This window comes from Dufourea novaeangliae, unplaced genomic scaffold (genome assembly GCF_001272555.1).
Source record: "Dufourea novaeangliae isolate 0120121106 unplaced genomic scaffold, ASM127255v1 scaffold142, whole genome shotgun sequence".
Classification (NCBI taxonomy): domain Eukaryota; kingdom Metazoa; phylum Arthropoda; class Insecta; order Hymenoptera; family Halictidae; genus Dufourea; species Dufourea novaeangliae.
In genome coordinates, this window is record NW_015374026.1 from 405,732 (window position 1) to 432,137 (window position 26,406).

The 26,406-nt window shown below is 35.7% G+C and overlaps 3 protein-coding genes across 3 annotated transcripts in view; 2 read left to right on the forward strand and 1 right to left on the reverse strand.

The window, feature by feature from the left end:
- Positions 1-2,736: 2,736 nt before the first annotated feature.
- LOC107189315 (zinc finger protein Xfin-like) lies at positions 2,737-12,541 on the reverse strand. The gene is made up of 17 exons (XM_015577812.1): positions 12,219-12,541; positions 10,418-10,552; positions 10,081-10,279; positions 9,747-9,895; positions 9,441-9,673; positions 8,855-9,184; positions 8,608-8,744; positions 8,182-8,492; positions 7,833-8,095; positions 7,489-7,756; positions 5,643-7,331; positions 5,211-5,555; positions 4,914-5,122; positions 4,550-4,831; positions 4,221-4,455; positions 3,881-4,151; positions 2,737-3,815 (listed from the first exon to the last, which is right to left on the reverse strand). The coding sequence occupies exons 1-17, from the start codon at positions 12,351-12,353 to the stop codon at positions 3,019-3,021; spliced, it is 5,988 nt and encodes a 1,995-aa protein (XP_015433298.1). The 5' UTR covers positions 12,354-12,541; the 3' UTR covers positions 2,737-3,018.
- An 876-nt stretch (positions 12,542-13,417) lies between these two features.
- LOC107189356 (synaptogyrin-2) lies at positions 13,418-17,841 on the forward strand. Its single transcript, XM_015577871.1, has 6 exons — positions 13,418-13,639; positions 13,700-13,790; positions 13,883-14,114; positions 16,471-16,697; positions 17,315-17,462; positions 17,632-17,841. The coding sequence occupies exons 1-6, from the start codon at positions 13,486-13,488 to the stop codon at positions 17,839-17,841; spliced, it is 1,062 nt and encodes a 353-aa protein (XP_015433357.1). The 5' UTR covers positions 13,418-13,485.
- Positions 17,842-22,736: 4,895 nt separating this feature from the next.
- LOC107189387 (tight junction protein ZO-1) overlaps positions 22,737-26,406 on the forward strand; it is a 16,457-nt gene continuing 12,787 nt past the window's right edge. The window contains exons 1-2 of the mRNA XM_015577907.1: positions 22,737-22,814; positions 23,214-23,469. Coding sequence (XP_015433393.1) covers positions 23,308-23,469 — 162 coding nt within the window. The 5' untranslated portion in view covers positions 22,737-22,814; positions 23,214-23,307. The remainder of the gene's footprint in view (positions 22,815-23,213; positions 23,470-26,406) is intronic.

Consider the following 26,406-nt stretch of genomic DNA (forward strand, 5'->3'; position numbering starts at 1 on the left):
GCTCTTTTTCTCTTTTCTTACACGTTGAAGAACATTGATGTACCTACACTTTTGAATGTTGAGAGGATAAGAAAGATTCTTCTTGGATTGTTCAGTTTCCTGTAAAGGCTCGCGGAGGGTTCCCAGTCACGCTTCGACGACTTTTTGGAAAAGCAATTAACTTCGGCTCGATGTCGGCTTAACGCCTGCCTCTACATCTTAATCTTCCTCCGGGAACCTACCGTTTAAAAGTAAGAACATCCGAAGGAAGAACCAACGGATATGAAATTACAGGCTGTTACAGGCTACCAACAAAACTATCAAACTCTTTATTTACGTGTTTTTTTCATTATTTTATTTAACATAAAACAACATATCAGGCAATTGAAAAATAAAATCGATCGTCTAAATTAGTACAAAATAGAAACGATATATTTTTTTTCTATTATACAACGAGTAAAAAAAGTACGTGCTTGCTCAATTTTCTTACAAAAACTTGTTTATTTACTTATTGATATGAAATTGCAAATAAATAAATTCTTTGAAAGTTTACTACAATTGAAGATAAAATACTGAGAATTTTACTAACTTAATCTTAGACTTTATAAAATGATTTTAAATTCACGTACGTGTGTGTATCAATACTTTTTTTTGTTACATTTTCTACACAATTTACAAACTTCTGTGTTTTGTAAAAGAATACTTTATTTAAATCTTAATTTGCTTGGATTATAATTGTTTTATCATAAACTTACAAAAAACATACAGGATACAGGTTCCTTTAATGAAAGAAAAGTAAAGGGTGTTATATATTAAGATTGGAATGAATTATCGCGTAATAATGATAAAAATAATACACTTTTAGTGCAACTCCTTCTAATATTTTCCAATTATTGTTCTTACTGAAAGAATAAAAGAACGCCGGCTAAACGCACAGTAAATTGATTAAAAAATGTGAATGTAGCAATGAAAATCATGGAATTAAATAAGCAAACAGGATTGAAATGAAAAATAAGAAATTAAACAACTTATAGTCGTTTTTATTGTAATCGTTACAAACGTTAAATGCGAATTGCCATTTTCGTTTCTTATTTACTATCGCGCCGAAAACGAAGCAAATGCTCCAATAAATAATAAAACAAAACAAGAGAAAAAACTGTTAAAAGAAAGTTAACGGAAATAACCGTGGGATAATTGATCAACCGAAACAGAAAATTATATTCGATCTTTCCTTCCTTATTTTTTTCAATGGACCTTATCAACGGCACCAAGATGATGGATGAAAAATGAAATTACAACTCGAATGAAATGACTACACGGTCAAAAAGAGGAAATAAAAGGAGGAAAAAATAAAATATTACTTACTACATACACTAAAGCTATACACGTACTCCAGAGTCGATAAAGTACAGTGGAACGACATCTGTAGAGAGAAACTGAGCTCAATTTGAATTCCATGCAATGATTAAGAAGAAAAATGTTCGATATATGTATCAGAAATAATTTTGTTTATTATTAGCGTACGCAGTTATTCGACACTTTCATTTGGAAAATAGAAGCGATATCATCAGTTTCTCCTTGAACATTTTAAACGTACGAGATGGTAAAAAAGTGATAGAAGCTAGCCCTTTCCTTTCTGTCACACACTATGATCATGCTTTCCCTCATACACGCAGCAAATATATGCGTTTTCTCGTTTCGCATAGTATAACGTAGCTGTACACGGAGTTACTTACATGACTACTATATACACTATAAGTTGCTCTGTGTTTCCTCGATCCTCCTCGATCCTCCTCGATCCTCCTCGATCCTCCTCGATTTTGAAATTTCCCATGCGGCAGATTCAATCGAATCGATATTAATATAATACCGAAATGATAAAAAAAATACTAAATAGATACAAAATGATTCCACCTTATTATTTTAGTAGAATTTAAGGAATTCGTTTTAGTATTTATAGCGTTAATTATTCTTCTAATATTACCATAATGCTGCATATTGCTATATTTGTACTATTTGCGCTTGGACAAAATTTTATATAGAAAAGGAAAATTTTGATAAACAGATATCAATACCGATCGAATAACCTCAAATGATTTAAGATCGAATCGGATCTGCGCCCGTAAAGTCGAAATAGATAAAAAAAAAACCTAATAATAAATCCGTTAGGAGAGCTTAGGGGTTTTGTTCTTTTATTACATCACACTGATCTTGGTCATTGTTACTTTCCTCCCCTCATCCAATACACGTGTTTGTTCATGCACGTATTCTTAGTCCAATCCCACTCTGTTTTTATATTAATTTCTCATTGGTCTCCCTATTCCTATAGTATGTATATACCCACTATAAACTTCACTGATACCCCTCGGTCTAGCTAATTTGACATAATGAAAGAACGGTCCCCCTACCAGAAAAATCTGCGAAAGCTAACTTTACCGCTTAATCTAAATATATTTACACGTCGTATCGCAACATTCGTATGAATTTCCATAAATCGTAACACTTCATCTCTATTTTTTCTGTACAGAATAAATCAATACAAATCCCGATCGCAGTTTTAATAAATTTTAAGAATACGTGGATATGTTCTGAGCGATATTAATTGTAAGTTTATATTTGCAACAGGAAAAATGTTTAAAATTATAAGCATTCTGATTAATAGAAAAATTTAAATACTTGACGTTGAAGAGACCGTATGATTTCTAAAATCTTGTATTGTTTACCATGTTATTTAAATAAAATATATCATGTCGTGTACTTCGGCGTTTCAACATGTTTTTTAATACTATTAAAAATATTTTGTAAATTCGATTGTTAATTATACTAAGACACTATGAACGGAAAAACAAAAATTACTTTCTTAGGTGTTGTTTCCCTGCAACCCGAGTAGTTGGTGATTAACTCAAGCCCACAATATGTATTAACATTTCCTGCACTCATTTCCACGTATTCCTGACTCTTGAAACAACGTGTGCAATAACTGTCTCACTTTTCTTTTTCTTCTTCTTTTTTTCAAATTACTTAATCACAATTTGGCACTCATTTCCCCTCGTCATCACTGTCTTCTTCTGAACTGTATGCAAGCGTAGAATACACATACGCTTGATTGACGTTTTCAGTTCCATTCTCCAAAATATTCTGTTGTATTAATATTTCATTTCCTTCGGTCACCATTAGTACAGCGCCTTCTAAATCACCCAATTGCATACCGTCCTCTTTTTCCTCGTTTCCTTCAATTTCCTCGCTCCCTTCATTCTCTTCGATTTCTTCATTATCTTCATTCTCATAATTCTCTTCATCTTCCTCATTATCTTCGTCATCCTCGATTTCTTCATTCAATCGATTCTCTTCGATGTCTTCTGTTTCTTCATTTAATTCGTTTCCCTCGTCGCTTTCTTCATTTACTTCTATCTCATTATTTCCGTCGTTTTCCTCATTCTGCCCGATTTCGTCATTGTCATCGTTCTCTTCATTCCCTTCCGTCTCTTCGTTATCTTCATTTTCCTCGTCGTTCCCCTCCATAGAGTTTTCATCGTACTCATTTTTGGTATCATCGTAATCATCGTCACTTCGATTTATGTACGCTTCAGTCTCGAAATTCAACGATTCATTGGTGGACAAGCCCTTTTCATAGAAATTCATTGACTTGGGAGATGACTGATTTTGAATTTCTGTTAAATCACACATATCTATATCTTTCTCTGTTAACGTTACTATCGAACCAAGTTTATGACCCATTGATTGTTCGTCGGATATGTTTTCAGGCAATAGAGGCATCATGGGACTGAGAACCGGAGGTCCATCATCATCCGACAAACCGTCATTTTTCTCTGGTTCTGAAAATTTAAATAATTTGGTCAAGTTTCGTTCTTTTGTAATAATTAACATTGCACTTGCTTACCTGTTTCGTTGGATGCTTGAAGACGTTTCAAAGCGAAATGCTGCATACTCTTTTCCTGTATTTCTATATTATCTAACTCTTCGGAATCTTCACTGTCCGAGTTGTACGTAATTTCTCCGGTAGCTCTGGACTCACCCTCGGAATCATTTTCTTCTTCAGCTTCCGTACTACTGCCACTATCAGATTCTTCCGTGTCCGCTTCTTCAGCCTCGGACTCAAAGTCCCCTTCCTCCACTTCTTCTACCATTGCATCATCCGCTATCAGGCTTCCCTGTTTAATAGAAATTAAAGTGAAAACATTAATTAAAAAAAGAAATAAAATATTTTTATTAGCACATACTTCTTCTGGCTTCTCCTCGTCCTTCAAATCTTCTTCTTCTTCTTCTTCTTCTTCTTCTTCTTCTTCTTCTTCTTCTTCTTCTTCTTCTTCTTCTTCAATTTTACCAGTGCAGGTATTAAAATGATCAGTTTCGTCGGTGACATTCTTGTGACACTTTGGACACGTGACTCCATTACTCGCGTGTCCAATGTGAATACTTGTATGTAGTAATAGCTTGCTGCGTGCGTTGTGATATCTGTTACAGAAGGAATACGATATGGATTATGGGAACGCCCGAACTTTGATTCGTTAGAATGGGTCAATTGAAACTGTCTCGATTTTCTCAATACCTGCCACAAGTTTTACACGTAAAATTGTTCCCTTCGCAAGACAAGATTGCTTCGTGCGTGGCTTTCAAATGATCAGCTAAATCATTATAATCTTTGCAAAGCTTCAGGCACACTCCGCAAGTGACTGCAGCTTCTGCTCGATGGAAACGAATTAAATGTTGCCATAAATGTTTCTTTGCTGGCCACTGCTTTCCACAAACTTCACAAGCGCATTCCGTATTTGTTGATTCATCGTAGACTTTTCTAGAATCTTTTCTCGAACATTTCATCGATGGCTTTACCCTGAAGTAATACATAGATACGTAGACGTGTAACATAAAAATCGAAAAAGGAAAAGGAGATCTTTATATTGTATAACATTTACCTTTGGGATAGCGGCATCAGATTTGGAAGAGGTCTTTGGCCTGATAACTGAAGATTTATATCTTCGAATAGATTGAAATCAGGAATGTTCAAATTTGACGTAGTTTCTTCTTGTTTAATTTGATTATTATTCTTTAAAATTTCTTCTCGGTTATCGAGCACACTTTCCTGATTATCCGACATATCGTTCCGCAAAGGCAAATGATCTTCCTGTATAAAACGGAAAAAATCCATGAATTAGCAAGAATATATACAGTTGTTCTTTCGCATAAACAAAGTTTTCTAACGACAATATTACTTTTTTTCGCGAAGCGCTCCTCCTACAGGTTGCGACGTGATTCCAATACAATGTCTTTGTAGAAAATTGTCTCTTACAGTTCTTACAAAGAAAACTCATTTTTGCACGCATTCTTCTTTGTTCTTCCTGTTTCAATCTCTTGAACATCCTTTCTGGATCTGTATTATGCATGTTACGATAATGCTTCGAAAGGGCGTCACTGTTCAAAAACATCTCAGGACACATTTCACAGTCGAAAGTATCGGTCAAGGATCTTCTTCTTTTTGAATCGCTGGAATCCTCGTCACAGAGATCTATATCGTACTCCAAATCGTCCGGCTCTTCTTTAACAATAATATCAGGCGACTAGTGTGAACCAAACAAGAAACAATTATTACCGTTCATTCGTTAATTCTACATAGAAAATTGTACTTATAATTATTATCGAATTACCTCCATTTCGAAATCTTCATTTTTCGATCGAATATCCAATCTGTATTCAAATGCAGCAAGCTGATCCTTCGAAATATTGTGTACCATCTCGTAATGATCTCTTATGGCGGTATCTTCGGTGAAAACTGCTAAACACTGTTTGCAAGTTCGGAACACTTTGCCGTGACATTTTTTCGTATGATCGAAAGCTTTCCATTTCGAGGCATATTGTTTACCGCATACTTGACAAGTGTTTGGTCTTGAAAGTACGCTAGAATGAACCTGCTCCACGTGGCTTTTCAGTTCTTTCGGATCTTTCATTGGAATTAAACACACCCCGCAAGACACGCCGATTTCATTACGATGAAGGGACAGCACGTGCATCTTTAATTTCAATTTGTTCTCAACAGTATCGCCGCAGAAATCGCAAACGTTTGGATTTGTGTGATATCTGTGGTCGTTTTTGTGGGCCTCCAGATCCTCCCTCGTTCTAAAAAGCTTTCTGCAAGCACCGAAATTACAAGTCAAATCAGGGTGATCCATATGCTTGACTCTGTTGTGCGTCATGATTCCTAATTTCGAGGTGATGGTCTCGTTGCAGAGATGGCAAGCATAAGTGCTGTGATGATTCTCGATGTGTTTTTGTAAACTGGCGCGATCTTTGAAAATTCTTTCGCAGGCTCTGCATCTCGTCAACAACGCACCGGGATCCTTTCTATAATTCTGACATCCCTTCATGTGTCTGCGCAACAGATATCGCTTGTGGAATCCTTTGTTGCATTTCTCGCAATAATGCAAACTAACCTCCTCGGTCTTCAATAATTGTCTTGTATCTTTCCCATCTATACCATCTTCCCTAGAATCCGGCGCGTATCTATGGATTTTCGAGATGTGACCGGCCAAATGCACCTTCGATGCGCTGGTTTTCAAGCAATAAGGACAAGTGATGTCCTCGTGACCCTTGTGAACTCTGTTGACGTGTTTCCACAAATGCGAAGTTCTTCCGTAGCATTTATTACATAGATCGCAGGGAAACAGTCCGTGCACGATTCGTCTGTGATTAGACAACTTCTCTAAACTAGGAAACTTCAAATCCATGCAATGCTCACAACTGAGCTCAGTTTCTCTGATTCGGCCGTCCGCTTTACGTTCACTGTTCTCCGCGCCGTTGTTGTCGCAGCTCTCCTCGAAACCGTGGATTTTTCTATGCCTGGACATTTTCGATTTGTTCGAGTACGGCCTACCACATATATCACAACTAAAATCACCGTTCGTTAACGGCCAGTGTTTCGATTTCACGTGACCGCTTAATTGCATCACGTTCGGGAAGACTTTCAGACAAACACCACAGATCAGCGGAACGGTGTCCGAGTGAACGCCCATCACGTGCTTCCAATAATCGACTCTGCTACCCCACAGTTTCCCGCAAATTTCACATGTGTTCGGGGACGAGCCTTGAATCGCATGATGCTGAACGTGATCATTCCTAAGGGACTTTGTGGCAAATATTTTACCGCAATCCTCGCGATCACATTTTATGGCTGCTTCATTGGCGTGAGAAGAACTGACATGTAACCAGCGTTCCCATTTGCTGGGATGCGAACTCCCGCAAAGTTCACAAACAAAGAACAGATGGTACTGGGCACGGTTTCCACCGCCGTTTAAATTAGACGAATTCAACGAGTCTCCCGCTGGCATTAATTGTTCCGACTGAAAAATTAGCAAATTTTAACGAAAGAAATCGAATTTATTACTGTTCCGTGCCGAAATAACTTTTCGCGTCACTGTTTTCGTTAAATATAATATATAAACAAAGGTAATTCTTATTTCTTTTTAACTTTATTTTGTGTGTCATTGAAATTCTCACCCTGTGTGCATTTCTTTGATGCCGTATTAAATGATCCTCGTTTGGAAACGATTTATAACAAATATAACAGTCTACTTTGTCTCCTTCCTCTTCGTAATCAAGCATCGTTTCTGTAGTCTCCGTGCCGTTAATATTCTCTCCATAATAATTACTGTTCAACTGCACAAAAGTTGCTGGATCATAATTTGAATCAACACTGTGTATAGATACGTGCGCGATTAATTTCTTTCTTGAGTCGTGTTGTCTCCCGCAAATCGTGCAGCTATACCTATCAATAACGAAAATACGATTTAGTTTCAATATTGAATCGATTCAACAATTAGGCAAAATTATTAGTACCATACCTTCTTTGTTCAGAAAGCAATAACTTTGATCCACCATGATACATATTTACATGATTCAAAAGTTGCGTATTGTCCGCACAGATTTTCAAACAAACGCCGCACGCGAACGCTGCGAATTCTTTGTGAGTAGCCCGAATATGAAGCCAAAGTGATGCACGATCGTTAAAGTCACGGGTGCAGATCTCACAGACAAATACCGTTTCGATTTCGATAAGATTTTCTTGTCCGCTCTCATGGTCCTCTTCTTCATTTTCAGCATTCGTCTGAAATTTCATTGTAAAGAAAAGTCTAGACATAAGAAGAGCTTAGGTGTATTACATCTATGCATGTATGTATGTTAACGATATACCTCTGGAGATAATGGAAATTCCGACGTTTTTCCTTCGTATTCAAGGTCCATAGATTCATTCCAATTCCGTGAAACAATCTTCTTTAAACACTTATCGCTTTCTATAATAGGCAACGGGTCAACGCCATGTAGCGTTTGAATATGTCTACTCAGGGAAGACTTGAGAACAAAATCTTTTTTACAGAGAATACAGATGTACGGTTTGTCCCCGTCGTGAACTACCTCATGCTCTTTCAAATTCTCGACTGAGGTGAAAAATTGAGAACAACATTCACAGTACCACTTTTTATCACTCTTCGCATCTGTGTTTTCTGTTAAACAGAATGATTACGGATATAAGTTAAATCGACGTGTCTTCCATACGAAAGTAATTTAATTTTTATCGATTCATAACTACAAAGATGTGTATTTTAATACCAAGGTTACCTGTTTTTGGCAGTTTTTTTGGCTTGCAATTTGTCATAAATTTATCTTCAAAGTCTCGTTTCAGACTATCACCTTTCGTTAGTGCTTGCTTCAAGATCGTCAGCTGAGGATTTTTAGCTAGCTTTGCCTCTGCGCTCCTGACAAAAATGTAAACAAAGTGCGATTGAAAAATAGTATAACAATTCAAGTACTCGTGAAATCATTAAACATTTTGAACAATCTTTTCCAACAGCGGTAGAAACTGTACCTATAGTCTTTGCTATCTTCATCACTACCAATGATACTTGATCCCTCAGAACTGTCCATTGTTTTAGTATCCCTGTTCTCATTCCTGGCCAAATGATCTGACCTTTTCTCGTCAATGCAGATCCTTCCATGGAGATTCAATTCCGTGGCATCTATGCACATTTTCCCGCAAGGATTGCACTGGTATCTGGTCTCTTGTCGACAGGTATTGTTCGCAGGAATCTTTATGGGCGCTGGAAGACCAGCGTGGCGTGATTTTATATGTTCCTCCAAATTCGTTCGGGTTGAGTAGATCCGGGAACAGTAACCGCACGTCACTGCCGGATGGCCTCTAATTTAAACATTATTACATCGTCATTGGGTATTATCGAGATATCATTCTGGTATAAATGCGCACGTTACATTTTACACATTTTCCACCGCGTCTTTTCAGAATATCGTTCGTCCTCTGTATGACTATACTTATGGACTTCTTGCCGTGATAGTTGCAACGGTTCGCATTATTGTAGAAAATAATGTAAAAATAACGTAAAAATAATGATCAGAAAACTAGTTAACGTAAATGTACCGAGATATTAGGAACAAACCTATGAGTTGTTGAAACGTGGCCCCAACGATGCTTTGCGGTCGAATAAGATTTATGACAAAGATCACATTGATATGGTCTCTTGTAGGAAGTGTGATCGTCTGTAAGAACTTTTTCACCAATCACATCACCGGCCCCGACATGAATACGCGCGTGCAAAGATAAATGACCCTTTGAACTGAATGCTTTGTTGCACAACGAACAAACATAAACTTCGTATTGCTGAGACGTGATCTGCAATAATACAAGTCATCGATTACAGTACAGCGACGAACAGAGACTGCTTCTTTTAAATTTTGTAACATACCTCCGGGACGTTACCAGAATGTTCGCGATGCCTTGATTCTGGTTCTTCAGGTTCTTCTGTAACTATCGAAGTCATTTCCAAAAAATCACTTGGATTTGTTTCCATATCCATTTCATATTCTTCCGAACGACGATCTTCAGACTCATCCACTATTGTTGCTTAAGCAAAAGAACAAAACAGATATATTCACTTTTTCATCTTGGACATGTTTACTTGAAACTTGAACAAATTTCAATACATTATAATATTTCGTTCAATGTATTTCCTTGCATTTTCTCTCCATTTGACAATTGCATTTTACTTATCACATAATACGTTAAAATTGTAAAAGTACCTTCATCTGTGCCGCTGTTATCAACAATTTCTTCCGCCTCGTGTTCCGCCTCCCCATCAGAATTTAATCTGGGTGGTGTGCCTAAAGCAGCATTTGGATTTACAATGGGTGCCTCTGGGATCAACATAGGTATGCTTTCCTTCTGTTTCAAGAGCTCTGCGTCATTGAAGCACATTAGGGTGGTTGTAACACCATCAGCCTAAATAAAAGTACAAGAAACATTTTTTTGAATTATATTTTCTAACCGATTATACGTTTACTGATCAATGTAGGATACTTTCTTTGTTAAATATTCATCGCTTTGTGAATTAATAAATATTCAGGCAAAGAATTTCACCTTTTCTGAAGGTGGTAGACATCTTTCCAAGAGGGCCACTGCATTGACGCATGCTGTTCTAAAATCATAGAAATTTTCCAAATTGTACATGCACCGGTAACAGAGGCATTTTGGTAGTCGATCATCTTCTGCAATCTGTAATTAAACATTTCAATATTAATGGTAATAGTAAACGGATGTATACCTCATATGTAATTTCCACACATGTAAATAATATAAATATTATAATACACATATAAGCAGAACATTTTATTCTTTAAATATTAGTATGAAAATCATTTTTGCTAATATATATTTGGCATTATGTAATTTACATCACAATTATATAACTGCAAACCCAAGAATACCTATATACTTAATGTGAAAAATATAAATAATACGAGAATAATAAATTAACGGAACTTTTTAAATATTGCCGTACAGAGTCAGTTTTTCAAAATACATACTGCAAAAGATTAATTATATAAAGTCAAAAGAAAAACATAAATCTTGTATTTATGAATTTTCTAAATGTCTCAATTGATACAGATAATGAAATAAATATTTTGCAAGTCAGCAAAGATTCTAAAGAATCACAGAAAATGAATTATTATATTTTAAAATAGATAGAACAAAGACAACTCAAAAACGGACAATTGAAAAAAGCAAACTTAATAAGCAAATATTTCACTTTTCCTTTAAAGAAATACATTTCTTAAGAATCTGTACTAATTAATAGCAATAAGTTTACAGAATAATTCAAACTTTTCACATACAAATAACAGCAACAAGGACAATTTTACACATAGCTACACATATAAAAAATGACTGCTATTTAAATTTTTGTATCTTCAAATATCTTCCATTAATTCCTTTTAGTTGCCTACAAATTGGTACGTGTCTTAATATGTGTATTAGATGTATTTGTCAAACAATGTTGTAGTTTGGAAGTAAATAAATTTATCGACTCAAAGGTAATAAAGAAGGTAGGAAATAAGAATTTTTTAATGCAAATTATTACACATAATTGCATTATGGGAATATTTGGAAATGATGAAAGTGACAAATTAATAAACTAAATGCTCATTTTAACTCTTACACGAGTAAATTGGATACCTGAACTAAATCCATAATCGTTTCTACATAAAACAATACATACTTATATAAATAAACCAAATAAATGCATATTTTGTACATATATACTTTTAAGAAAATATTCCAAATAAATTCTACTTCATTTATGAACCACTACTTTACCCTACATTCTGTAATTTCTATTAACAATTTGATTACCTCTAAAATTTTATGCAACTAAATTACAGGTTCATTGTTTCTAAATCTAAATATTGACAAATGGATATGACTGAGAAAGTTCCTTAAAAGTTTCTCAAAAAAGTCAAAACCCTTTCACAAATCACTTGTTTATCTTGCAATAAGCATAGAAAAAAATTAAAACAAATGTTTTTCGAGCTATTGAATAATTTAGGAAGGAAAAATTCCGTAGAACCTAGTTAAGCTGATAAAACGTCTTAAAGTGACTTCGAAAGTGTGTCAAAAAATAGAAACAAAATACAAAACAAAATCGGGTCAAGCCGAGTGGGCGACATTAACAGATACACGTTTCTGTCAGAAATAAATTGAATGCCCAGTGGATCCGGGATGTTTAGGTATCGTCGAAAAAGAGAGCATTATCTTCGAACGACCGACCCGACAGAACATGAAAGGAAAACTCGGTAGCGGAGAAATGTGTTAATCGCGTATAGGGACGACGACGACGACGACGACGACGACGACGACGACGACGACAACAAGGACGACGAACCTTGAATGGTAGACAGGCCTGTATCTTGTCAACGAGCTGTCTATTCTTGCCCTCTTGACCGAAGATGTCCATTTTGACGGCGTCGTAGGATGCGCAAAGTCGGCAGAGCTCTTGGTAACGTTCCCTGGGCTCCATCGTCGGCGTGGCCACGAAGATCGCGATACTCGCCCGAGGAAGTTGGATTATCCGAATTTCCTCGTGGCAGCGTGGAAAAAGGCTCCTCTGGCCCGGACTCGGCCTTCTTCTTCTTCTTCCTCGGATCACATCCTTCGAAGCGGGGATCCGCGGCTCGCTGCGACACCGCGCGGCTTCCGTTTACGGGTTACTTCCTGGCGATTTTCACGACAGTTAAGGCCCCGGGTGCCGCCATCTTGTACACAGACACTTGTTCCGTCGGTCCTGTCGAGCCTGTCGAGCACGACCTCCTCCATGCCACTAGGTATCCCGTGCTTCGACAGAGATGTCCAGTGATTTTTTAACACTTTAGAAACCACGAATTGTATTTTGGCTTTGTATAAGACCCAGTTCATATTGAATTCATTTCTATACATTCATTGAGCGTTTTCAAGGTATGTCGAGTTCATGCGAACGATAATGCGATTGGCTCATAATTATCTGGTTATCTACGTTGTTTCATTGGCGCTTTGGTCTTTTACTTATGAAAACCTCTTATCAAGAATTATTACCGTCAACAATTTCAACTTTCATAGTATACCCGATTATTGTTCACATTATATTGATTTACCTTTATTACACGAAATTTGAAATGCGCATATTAATCATCGGAAGGCAAATAGTAAACCCACGTGGTGAGCAGTAAAAGTATCGATACATGTAAATACGAGTACATTACTCGATACTTTTGTTTCGATACCTGCGGTTGCGATATCAAGTAGGTATCGAACAAAGGCACTCGTATCGAATGGCGAGTATCGACCTGTTATAGCTTGATAAGGGGGGTCATAGAACCCATGGAGCATGCGCATGAGACACCGTGGGTCTGAGATGTGGGGTCGTAGAACCCTCGGAGCATGCGAATGAGACCCCGTATGTCTGGACTGGTCTGGACTGTGGGGTCATAGAACCCCTGGAGCATGCGTAAGAAACCCCGTGTGGGGCTGGGTTAGGTACATCTCACACTAAAAAAAATGGGGTCTCTTACGCATGCTCCAGGGGTTCTATGATCCTACTTTCTGTCTTTACGTTCTCTATAAAATATGTTACAGAGACTGTTGTATTTACGATTTTCAGGATTACACTTGAAATCATGGATAATTATTGTAGTCCCTTCAGTTTTACTAAACAAACAGCTTCTTTATTGCGTGGCTTGGGTGTACCTGAGTTAATACCAGAATGCAAGAAAAGAAATATATCAACTGACACACTGCATGAACTTACTACAGAGGAATTAATAATGTTAGGTAATTCGAAAGTCTTTATAGTTATGTGCCTGGTAATTAATCTAAATGATATTAATATAGGTGCTGATTCCAAAAAAGCGGAAGAGATAAGAAATGCTTTAAATATAAAGGGAAGAAGGTCTGGTGTTGTAGTAACAAATATTCAGGACAGGTAGAACTTTATATTATTAAATTCGTATAGATTTTTTAGAAAATATCAGATTTTGAAGACTTCGACTAATTAAAAATATCCAAAATTTTTAGGCTTGAACATTTTCTTGAAATAATTAAGCACGGTGAACAACAGTTATCTCTTATACAAGCATTTGTCTCATATTGTCGACTAAGGCTTAAGAAGGAAAGAATTAATATCTTTGTTAATCCCAATAAGAGTTTAAGTGCTTCTGAAATATTACCTATTGCTGTTAATGCTACTTTGACAGAATTAGAGGAAGCAAAGCAAAATTTGTACGAGCTGGAAGAATTAATTTTAGGAGTATGTTTTGATAGTTCTAACATCGAAGTGTAATTAATGATACTAAATAGGTCTGTTTTATGCTAAATAATGTAATTAAATGTCTATTATTTTTTATAGGTAAGAGTAAAACCAAAACGTAACAATATTCAACGATTTTGTATTTTGATAACTGGAATAGGCATAGTAACACTAGTAGTACTAAAAACATGTGTTACTTGATTGACAAAAACAGTGTACAAATCATTACAAATATAGACAGTCTTTTTTTCATTTCCCTCTGTTATTTAAAATATTTAGTTTAAATAAATTTCGCTCCTTGTCAAGTCTGGTACAAGTTATTCATATAAAGAAATATATAATTCAAATTTCCCTCTTGCGTTTACTTACGGAAACATGACGGATGTATAGCAATTGGCGCTGCTGTACGGACCACTATCCACTATGTTATGTAGATATACTGGAAAAGTCACCAGTCTACAGTTATCGTTGGATCGATCGAAAGCGATCGACCTCTCGCTTTAACTTACGTTCCATCCGCGCGAAGCGCCCTTGTGAGAGGATCCACCCCAAAAGTGCCAGGTGGTGGGAGAAGAAAAAGGTTACCTTTCCCAGCGCATGCGCGGTTCGATCAGTTTCGAGCTTTCAAATTTCAGTTCAGTCGCACTAAGATGGACGGTGGAGCGTACGGTGGAGGAAAGGCCGGAGCCCCTTTCGACCCTATTGCCTTCGTTCGAAGGCCTCAAGTCATCCTGAGAGCAGTATGTTTGGTAAGTTATGCAATCGGAAAACCGACACCTAACCATATTTCTAGGCGACGTTTTCGCGAATCAGGAGAAATGTCGAATTTACGCGTTGAGCATTGATTTTAAAGGGTGAACCGCTACCCTCCCCCCCCCCGCCCCTCTAACTCGACACGATGGGGTTCTATTGATTTTTCGTGAATTCTTGCAATACACCCCATAATATAGGATTCCGTTGCTCGTTGTCCATTGATTACTGTTTTTTTGTTCAACATCCATTTGTTGTAGCGGTCGATTATTAATTAGAATAATTTGGATATTCAAAGTGTTTTTTCTGTCGCCTTTACCGTACATTGGAACACAAAGTGAATCTCGTGGATTTTAAGTCGCGGAAATCGCACGCGGTTTTTAATAGAGAGATTCGCTTTCAGTTTCTGGTTAAAGCAAATGAGATGTGAAGGAGATACTGAGATCGATTTGGGGCGTCATTCGAAGTGGAAGCTACGTGCGGTTTTAACGAGATTCTAATTGCAACTTGAAATATAGGAAATCGTTTCCAAATAGGGAACATCCAATTGATGTTCTATGCTTCGAGGAATTAATGATTGTGCAAATTTCGTAGTACTCAAATTACTTTAGACGCAGTTGTCGTTAGAAGTGCTGTTTCGTTAAGGTTGAAGCTTTTTTTCTTTGAATTGAATTTTTCGGCGATTTTCTTTCAACAATGAGAAGTATTGAATTTTGAAACGGTTTTTATTTTTATTTAGCTTATGTGATGTGTTTTTATTATTATATTATACATATATGTATAGTACCTATGTACATTTTGCCGTTTCAACATTCTTTTATGATCATTTGTATTTAAATTTATAAAAATAAAAAATTCTTACATACTTTCGGATGATTTGCATTTAAATATTAAGAAGTATTGCATTCTAAAGGTTCAATGGCATTGATTACTTTTTCAAGTCTAAAAGTTAAAGAAATTCTGATAAAATTGTAAAGTTTCTAAATATAGTTAAGTAACTACTAATATAACAGTCTGTTTAATTACTCTCTGTACATATTATTATTTTTAATTTATTTAAGAATGATGTAGCAATCGATTTATTTTGAAAGTCACAAGTTATACACTTTTTTCGTTGTTGTAATTTACATAAACAAAGAAATAAATCGCGTTTATTTCACCTCTACCGTCTTAGAATTGAATTTCCCCTGTTTTCTTTTTTATCAAGTACTTGTGTCTCAGAGTTGTCATGTTCGATCCATTTTGATGCCAACGCGGATGTGGACCAAGTCGAACGTAGGATTCGATTTCATGTAAGGAGAAAACTGTCGATAAGGCGAATATTTCTGTCGAATCGATTTGAAGTCTTCTTTCAAGACTGTAAAGTTCGAATGTAGCAAGTACATGTACATCGAATGTACAACACGTTTTATGAGGAATTTTAATGTCTCTCTCGTGTTGAATTGTTCTGTCCTCGAACGTTATCTCTATTTTTGCGTCGGATATTATACAGAAAATGGCGCGAAATTAGAATTTCAAAAAAGTATTAATCCGTTTTAATTTTCTTATTTTAAGGCGATAAACAGATATCCGTTGAAAGGTGCAAAGTTGCTATTTGATTTTGCAGCTGCTCGCGATAATTGTGTTCGGATGCATAAGCAACAAGGGGTACATACGAAGGGCAGACGGAAAAGAAGTGTGCCTCTACAACGAGGACCACAACGCTTGCAATTACGGGATAGCGATCGGAGTCCTTGCTTTCCTTGCCAGCATCGGATTCCTCGTCGGGGAATACCTTTTCGAGCAGATGTCCTCTGTTAAGACCAGGAAGCACTTTGTTCTTCTTGACTTAGGGTACTGTTACCAACTTTATCCTTCTTGACTTAGGCTACTACATACTACCTTATGTCCTTCTTGGCTTGAGTCAGAAATAGGTACAATAATATTCCGACAACACGTAACAATTATTGTAAAAATTAAGTTGAACTGTTATATGTATTAATTTTTAATAATCTATTAAAATGCGAATTTACATAAACATACACAGTCTATCCATTATCTACGTGTAGACCTTGTTAATTTGATAATAGTACTGGGTAATTGATTAAAATGTTCATTTTTGATCTTTTATTCAAGAATTAAAAAGTGTGTGTATATAGATGATAAATTTGCCCATCTTTACTTACAGTAGGACAGTTACTTCACTTTCTCTAGACTTTGTAGGAACTAATATTGGTAGAGCAAAGGACTTAATAAGTACTTAGCTCAAAATGTTATTTCAAGAATCTGAATTAACATTTTGTTGAAATGTTATTGAAAGATCAAATGATGTAGGATAGGCTTGTTCAGTGACCTTGAATGGTCTACATTTTCTGACTCAAATATAGAATGAATTATTTAACAGTGTTACTTATGTAATTGATGTATAGTTTTGTTTTTAAACAGGATATAAACTCAGTTTTCATTTGCAGATTTTCAGGTTTCTGGGCATTCCTTTACTTCGTTGGATTTTGTTATTTAACTAACGCTTGGAACAAATCGAAAACGCCAGAAAATAACTATGGAGTGACCAATGTCGAAAGTGCTAACGCCTGCAGCTTCTTCTCCATTTTCACCTGGGTACATGGGTTAAACATTTTCTTTTGTTTCCGTAGATTATCGGTCAATGTGCAGAATTTAAAAGTAATCCCTACGAAATAATAAGTAGCTTTGAATAGAAAAATATAAATCTTATTTCAAATATATACTTTTCATACTGGATATAATATATTCTTCTTAATGTTGATAGGCCGCCTGTGCCTGGTTCGCCTTCCAAAGATTTAAACAAGGAACTGACGCTGCGTTCGCACCTAGTTACGAAGCAGACCCTGTTGGGGGAACAGGCTACACAAGTTATCCTGACGCAACTGATACCGGTTATCAGGACCCGCCTTTCGGCCAACAACAACAACAGCAACAACAACAACGGATGCCTGATTTCCAAGCACCAGCTTACTAACCCCTTCAGACATAATCTAACATTATTGGTAAATTGAAACCTATTCTCCAATGTGTACAATTAATTTTTTAATTAATTTATCTCCTCGTGTTTCTGTTAGTCTGCGCGTCCCGACACCCTAGACGCGCGTTTACTTATCGATGAAAGGACCATACCTCGGCCTACAGGAGAAATTTACTTTTCTTAAACATCAATTTTCACCATAATTTCTATAACAGTCTTTTTCTTCTTATTTCAGACATAATGCAAGAATCAATAGAAAAAAAAAGATGATAAAAGCTCCATACAAAACTCTTCGATTACTCGATAGATCATTGAGCAATCTGGATAGAGTAAGTTTTCATAGTAAAACAACTATAGTGAATGAAAGAGAAGGGGACAAGACAAAAAGAACGGGCTATAGCAGGCAAAGCAGGAGGTAGGAGGAGAGGGAGGGAGAACAAAAGAGAGAGAATGAATGTATGTATGCGTATCATACATCTGTGTATATGTATATGTGAAAAAATACATAGTGTGAATGGGATCTATGTGTGAGAGAGACAACAAACGTTACTTGTTAAAACTGTGCTTCTTATTGTTGACCACTTACTAAGTCTTACACCTGAGATCGGTATGGCGTAAGCGTAAACGAAGAATGAACAAAACACAAAAAAAAAACAGATAATTGGGTTACTGCCCTTCGGTACACATTCGAGATTGATGAAATGAAAAGAAAAAGGAGTGTAAGAATGTAGAAAAGAAGGAAAATGAGCAAGAGAGAAAGATGGACACTCGCTATCCACAAAATTATATATATATGTATATGGATATATATATAATATATATATATATATATATATATATATATATATATACATTTATATACATTGTATAAGGTGTGCCGAAAATACAATGGTACAAGCGAAACATGTAAGATTTCTGTATTATTGAAGAAAAAAAAAACGTTTCTTTTTTTCTCAATCAAGTCACGATTGAAATGTCCAATTTGCACGGCAGCTTTGTCATCCATTCAAGAATGTTTAACAAAACGCACAGCTGCACTTGTATTTCATCGTAACCTCAATAGGTGATTACAAGAGGGTTCCTCTTTTTGAGAAATTTCTATGTTTTTCATTTGTATTGCCATTTTTCAGAACACCGTATACATGTATACATATTACATATACATATACATATACATATACATATATGTAATGTAAACGGATACAGGATAGCGGCTCTGTAATAATTCTTAAATAGTTATATGCACATATATTTTACCGTGTTCCAACGTGTTCATATAAAGAATCGCGGATAATGTACATGGATCGTACCATTACGAATACGCAGGACCTATCACACAAATTAGAATTCCGTTGGAAGTCTAATTATTTTTTATTCCATTTATATCGTTACACGATACAAGAGGACACTTCGTCGAGTTGCAAGTGCCCTTTTCGTAATTGCGTTAATATCCAAATTCTGTTATCGAGTCAGCACGAACCTGTCGTTTCTTTCGACTAAAGATATAATTAGATTTCAATTATTTCGGAAGATGAACACGAAACTGAGGTTGTTGCGTTTAATTTTGTTAACCATTGGTATCATTGGATCAGAATACAGTTAATCGAATGTGCGTACACGGCATAAACAGTGGAGAAATTGGGAGAGCAATGTTTAAAGCAATGTCGTCGAGTATATGTACACTGTCGGTGTACTGATCGCTCATAAAGTGTAAACCAAATTGTTGTGGAATGTATATACTATTTGTGTCATTAGGTTTTTAATCGGTTAAATCTTTAGCTTTTGAAGAGATTCTTTATATAGAATTTTCTGCTTCCTTGGCAATAATAATCGAACATTCTTGACCCAGTTTCTCAATTTACTTGTAATATTAATAAAATTGTGTTTTTCGAGACGACATCACTCATATTTATCTGTAAATTCGAACTTATTGTTTTCGCATGAATCTGTGTGTATCGTTTTAGAGTTAAGTTCGAAGTTATCGTTTACACTTAGTTACTTATTTATGAAATATAGGTACTATTTTTGTTTTGAAATCGTAGCGACGAACGATATTTCCACTCACTTTTTATAGCATTCGAATTTACTTGATTTCGAGAATATGTAAATTCACAATTCCAGCAATATTGGTGCGACATTGGAAACAATGTTGCTACAAATCCCAAGACTAATTGCACGACTTATTTCTGTTCTTCGTATTGCCCACGCTGCCTTCTTTCGGCGGTAAAAATAAAATAGCAGCTTGCATGGCGCAGTATCGTATTAAGAACAAGAAATAAATACCTATTTCTACGATAAACTATTTTACTGTTACTTCTTTCAGAGCGCCGTCAATATTGCGTTCATTCTATTTAGGAACAGATCGAATCGATACTGTCGAAACTTTTGTATCTATTATAATGACAACAATACACACGAAAATGTAATAATTAGTTATTATAATATTGTTAATACAGTGTTTATAACTTCCGCCTGAACTTCAGTTTTTATAATAACGACTATTTACCTACATCATACGATGTGAACACTGTTCTTGCTGAGGGGATAGGTGTATTTATTAAAAATGGTATCGATAATTACATAGTTGTTGTATCATTGTGATTATACTAGGTGTCTCATTGAAATAAATGTAAAACCATTTACATGGACGAGAGAATTATATATACATATGTGTATATCCATTAATCATAAATACGTTTGTAAAGTATCTCTTTATATCATTTAATTATCTTTTAATTTTTGTATATTGCAAATTTGTATTGTTTACTATATAGTATAAATGAAGAAACCAAGACTTACTTTATATTTGACGAGAGAAAACGGTAATGTCCGATCACTTTCGCTCCTTCGTAACAGCGATTTTTTTAAAGATAAGATTACTTTACTTATGTGCTTGAACGTGCTCTACGAAACGCTCGCGCTCGATTTATCCGCAACGAAACTGTTGAGACACCTCGTATATAGCGTAGCTGTATTTGCATTTGAAGCAGTAACGATCTGAATGTTTAGAAAGAAGTATAATCATGTAATTAACTATAGATGAGAATACATGCAAGTAATTATTTTTATGCGAGTCGAACGATCGAATGATAGCCAAAAATCAATAGCTTCGATTCATTCACTATTCGACACGGTTACATTGGGTCGTATATGAACCAATTAAAACTGCGTATTTCGACTATATAGATGCAATTCCATGAACGAAGCGTAAATACCGTTTCCCTGATTTCTTTTTGTTTTTTCAGTATAATTAAAGAACTTTATGGAAGTCAACGAGAAGTCTTCACTCCTTTGATCCCATATAATTCAATAACTGTATTCCACTTTGAAAGGAATAAATAGATAAAAACTATATAGAATATAAATTAAGAAAAAGAATTCATGTTATAAGTGTTCTCATATAAGAAATATAATTGTTTTTAATACGATGTCAGAATAAATATGGAAACGATAATAAATGTAAAAAGTATTAATGTGCAGGTATATGTAACCTCAAACTTACAAAACGTCATGGGGGGTTAAATTTTATTGAATTTCATAAAATATTGAAATTTCGGTTCGGAAAATCTGTCAGCTATTTCTGTGAACACCAAATATTTAGACGAAATTGTGGTATTAAAATGTATTCAATATGCACACGTTTGAACTATCTATTACGCTTGCTTCTCGTTGCTTTCGTAATCGTTCCGATCAGTTCCGATTTGTAGCTCAAATACCTATTTAAATACTTACGATATTTTAGCTTCGATGATGGAAACAGAACGTCCATCGTCCAATAACGATCCTCAGATTTAACGAGCATTTTTGTTCTGTGATTGTATTGTATCTGCTATGTTGGTTAAACGTTAGGATTTGTATTATTAAATAGTAAGAATTTTCTTGTTTAATAAATTTTGAGTGCCTAATGTGTGACGATTTTCATAATTTCTATATTGTTCCCTCTTGGACTGACGACAAGGTACCTATTGGTACCTCGTATGCATATGTACGCGGCGAACATACATACAGTTCCCTGCCTGACAAGTGGCCGCATGACGCCTGAAAGTATTTAGCCAGTGTCAGCAAACTAGCTGATACAGGTTGCTAGCGTCCAGGGATAAGTATGTACATAGAGTCATACATATATATGTATGTAGGTGTATTCTTTCTTCTCAGATAAACTTTAGTTTCTGTTTCATTATCTTTTTCGTGTATTATTGGTTAATGTACACATAGCATGTAATTTTACTTAAGACTAATCAGTAGAATAGATCAGTAGAATACATAGATCAGTTTCTTATAATTAAAGTATTGAAATTAATAAATAAAATAGAACATGTATCCTCGATATGTATATAATATACAAATAGTTTCATGAACTATATTAAAAAGTTGGTTAAATATTACAATAAGTAATCCTATAAGAACAGCTGTCGGACATTTTGAACTAAACAGTCATTTTTTTTTTCAAATCAATTCTCACGAGAGACAATTCTTACGTTGTGATTTTGTTTACTGGAACGTACTAAAAGTAACGGGAAATGCGTCAAAGTGTTAGGAATATGAAGCCAATATGTGATTCTGGGGCTTCGTTCGGTCGATAGATCGATCGTTCCTCTGTAGTCGACACAGAATTACATACAGATTCCACCGACTCATCCCATATCAGCAACACCCGCTATGATAAGCCGCGTTACGAAGCCGCCCACATTTCAAATGGTAACTCTGCTCACTTTCCACTCTCCCTTCGTCAATCGAAGTTCAATCTGTCCCGTGGCATCTTTTCTGTTGTTAGATCGTTTAAAATAAATCGACGTATGATTTTTTATCGCTGAATAACGTATACTATATCGAAACGCGTTTGGACAAAGTGAACGGTGGGTTTTCAAATATTTTCACCAGTGAACTTGAAAATACTTCCTTACTGAAAACATAGAAATATAGTGTGACAACGGGACTCTCCAAAACGATCTTCGCGTATCCCGAAACTGGTAACGTATATTAATTGATCGTGTTGCCAAACGTTTCGTAATTTATACAAATTACGCAGTGTCGTTTGAAAATATTTCAGATGTATGTATGTACTTACATACATCAGCATTTCACTTGAGTGACTTCTACTATTTCCAAATACTTTTACGACATTTCTACTGTTATTTATGGATATATGCATATATGTATGAATTTTTTATTGAATATTCTGTACATGATAAATAGTACACAGTAGATTTACATATGTAGTATGTACAGTACATAGATGCATGCGTAGTAGGGTAGATTTTGACATTTTTTTTAATTTCTAAAGATATTGTTAAACCTCTGAATTTCTGTTAAATTTACATATGTATTGACTAATTTATTTACGGTTTTTAACGGTGATTGACCTGTAGTTGTAGTGACGGACTAAGCTTGCTGCCGAGTGTGCAACGTTACCGACAGTGGTATCTGTCAATCTGTGGGTAAGGAAGGATTTGAAAAGGAAAAATGAAAATTTTCGGAAAATTATTTCATAACGGAAAAAGAAAAAAGAAGAGACGCGATTCAAAAAGGAATTCAGTGAAAAAGAGAAGCAATGTGACTAGTATATCTCATGACAACTTCCTCCTGGCTGGAAACCAAACAAGAAGACATAAACGAAGACACAGGGTAAGTAAATTATTAATGTACATATGTAAAAAAATAATTGAGAATACGAATTTATAGAGGTTTTAAATCATTTTTTTCAATAAGAAATTCATATTTTTCAAGTCAAAATTTTATGACTAATTTCTTTACTCTAACATGTTACATATGTAATATATACAAAATTTTTATATTTTTAAAAATTAAAAACAAACGAAACATTTATACATACTTTTGAAAAATAACCACGAACATTGTGCATTTACGTATATTATTTTTATGTCTATAAATGAAATAATTGAGTTTGTTTTTTATTGTCAGACATTAATTTTTAAGAATAAAGGACACTTTTTCTATTGTACATACATACCACATACTACAAGTCTACAGTGGCGTTCTATAATGCATTTCAATAAAAAAGTTTTTGTGTACTTGTTATATTATGGACGAAACAGGATACTTATTTAGCTGAGCGGAAAAAAGTTTAATTTCTGGAAATTATCTATCAAAAATACTATTTTAAATCGGTTCGTGACTTAAAGCCATCGCTGAGGACACACACAAAGAAAAGCGCCACTTTGACTGGAATATGACACACCTCTCGAGCAGCTGGAATGTGTCGGCGTGGCTCAGGTACCAGGCTTTTGTGTCCTTTATTCTAATTATCCCCTAGATTCGCAGGTAGCACGTAATATTTGACGCAAAATGGGACAAGTGTAGCACAAGTTAAAAGTGAAAGTGGTTTATCTTAAATAATCACGATACACAAAAATAAAACTGAAATATATACATATACCTTGAAAAATAAATTGACGTTTATTCCACTATTTACGCCTGATTTAAATAAAAAAAAAAAAACTAATTTCAGTTGAATACAATAAATATTATAATATTGATTTCAAAATAATTAACTTAAAATACTTAAATAATCGAATCGTGTACCTAACCTAAAACACATGCTTTTACTTAACGAACTAAGCACTGTTTATAGTGGTCTGATGTAATTATTGCTTATTTTACGTCTACACCAATTTAGCTACTTTGAGCATCTTGTACTGGACCGTTCATGCTACGTGCATTCATCGTGGTTTATGCGCACGTGCGTCAGGTAGTACAAACTAACTTTCACATAACGGGTGTCTCAATCGAAACAGCCGTGGAGTTTTCATCGTGAAATTACTGAAAATAATATCTATGTCATCATAAGCTATGTACATTTGAGAAAAAAAGAAAAATACATCCTCACAAATGTATATAGTAAGACGATACAACAGTGTATATAAGGATAACTTTGTATTTTCAATTCTACATTATCTGTCCTGCTATTTCAAATAGTTTAAAGTTTAAAGAAAAAAGAATTTTGAAATAATTTATTTGACTATAAAACAAAATTACTTTACTTAAGAGTTGTAAGAAAGTATGAAGAATTCTGTGTCCTTTAGTGAGAATTCTATCAAACTGAAAAGGATAGTCCACTTATAATTAAACCACGAATACATGTTTATGCATAGACGGTATGATTATCTCAAACTCAGCATAGTGAAAAGGTTTAAACAGCCCATTCTACGATGTAAAATCTGATAGATAGAACATTCCATACAGTAATCAACCATCTCCTTTGTTTCTAGTTTCTATAAATTAACAAAGAAAAATCTATATTTACATGTAAGTATACACGTTGGCAATCTTACCACCTCCCACTCAAGTTTACGGCTCGAGATCGGGCCCATCACTAGTGAAGCCGAAAACCGGTGCGCAGACACGCGCATGCTGTGCGCTCCCCCCACCGCCCCACCACACTCCCCGGTCCCCTTGCGCAGGCTCTGCCGCCGCTCCCCACCATACCCCCACTCCTCGCGACACGTTCACTCGAGCAAGCTCTCCCGTCTCCGTACTCTTCCATGCAGCCGCCAAGCCCGTTTCTCATCCGATTCGCGTCGACCTGCTCGCTTGCCTGCTATAACGAAGCCACGCTCGTGTAGCTACGGGCCGATCCTCGGGACAAGAGAGAATTTCTTCTCGACTTCCCCGATGCGTGTAGCCTTGCACTTTTCGGATTTTTACCGTCATCCGTTTCGACTCGCTCGTCGTTGTCGTCGTCGGCCGCGTACAACGAGCGTACCGAATGATCGAGCAAGACGGTGGAACAAGTATTTCTAGTGTTTGGATTTTAAGTGCATGTGCGAAACGTTGTGTGCCAGTGCCGTTTGGAATTCCGATACGTGGACCACGGATTTTTTCTGTTCTAAACACACATGTACTGGAATTTCACCGGGCCCTTCCTATCAGCCAGACGAGGTTTTACTTACATTTATAACTGTGAGATGTTCTTCCCTTAAGTTCTCGGTTTTTCTGTTTTTTTTTTAAATCAAGCATAATTTCTTTCCTGTACGGCATAAAATTTCAGTACTTATTTTCTTTTCTTTTATGATTCGATACAAAGATCAGATATTCTGGTAGCTTTTTTTATACTGGTTTAATCTTCGTATACATATATGTAGAATCTATCAGTTTGTATGTGAATAAACGAAGTGTGTGGTTACTCTCTCCTGGTACACTTTGTTTCTTCGGTTTCGAGTCAAATCAAAGGACATCAAGTAACGATTCTTTTCGATAATTATTTGTCGTTTTTATTTGGTTTTCCAAAGTAATCATTCATTTTTCCGTAAGCAAAATAAATTGTACTGTTCAATTTTATCTTTCTAGTTATTTTGAACCTGTAGCGAATAACTCGAGTCATCCTGTTGAACGATCCGGAAATTGCAGTGCTCCCTTGGTTAGTTTCTGAATGCATTTTCTCACAGTTGTGTTCTTGACGTCGGCCGAGGGTGACTCGGTTCATTGGAATTCGTTTCCCGCTGACAACGTGCTGTAGTGATTTTTCGAAGTGGAACGAGATTCCTTTTTTTTTGTCTTTCCCCGTAGTCCCCCCTCCCTCTCTCTCTCTCTCTCTCTCTCTCT

Bases quoted from the DNA above. Each gene is read 5' to 3' on its own strand.
- LOC107189315 (XM_015577812.1), bottom strand. From the start codon at position 12,353: ATGGAGCCCAGGGAACGTTACCAAGAGCTCTGCCGACTTTGCGCATCC. The intron at 8,745-8,854 runs GTACAGTTTCTA...CATTTTTGTCAG, and splicing joins GAAGATAGCAAAGACTATAG to GAGCGCAGAGGCAAAGCTAG. The intron at 4,152-4,220 runs GTATGTGCTAAT...TCTATTAAACAG, and splicing joins ACGAGGAGAAGCCAGAAGAA to GGAAGCCTGATAGCGGATGA.
- LOC107189356 (XM_015577871.1), top strand. From the start codon at position 13,486: ATGGATAATTATTGTAGTCCCTTCAGTTTTACTAAACAAACAGCTTCT. The intron at 13,640-13,699 runs GTAATTCGAAAG...ATATTAATATAG, and splicing joins AGAGGAATTAATAATGTTAG to GTGCTGATTCCAAAAAAGCG. The intron at 17,463-17,631 runs GTACATGGGTTA...TAATGTTGATAG, and splicing joins TCTTCTCCATTTTCACCTGG to GCCGCCTGTGCCTGGTTCGC.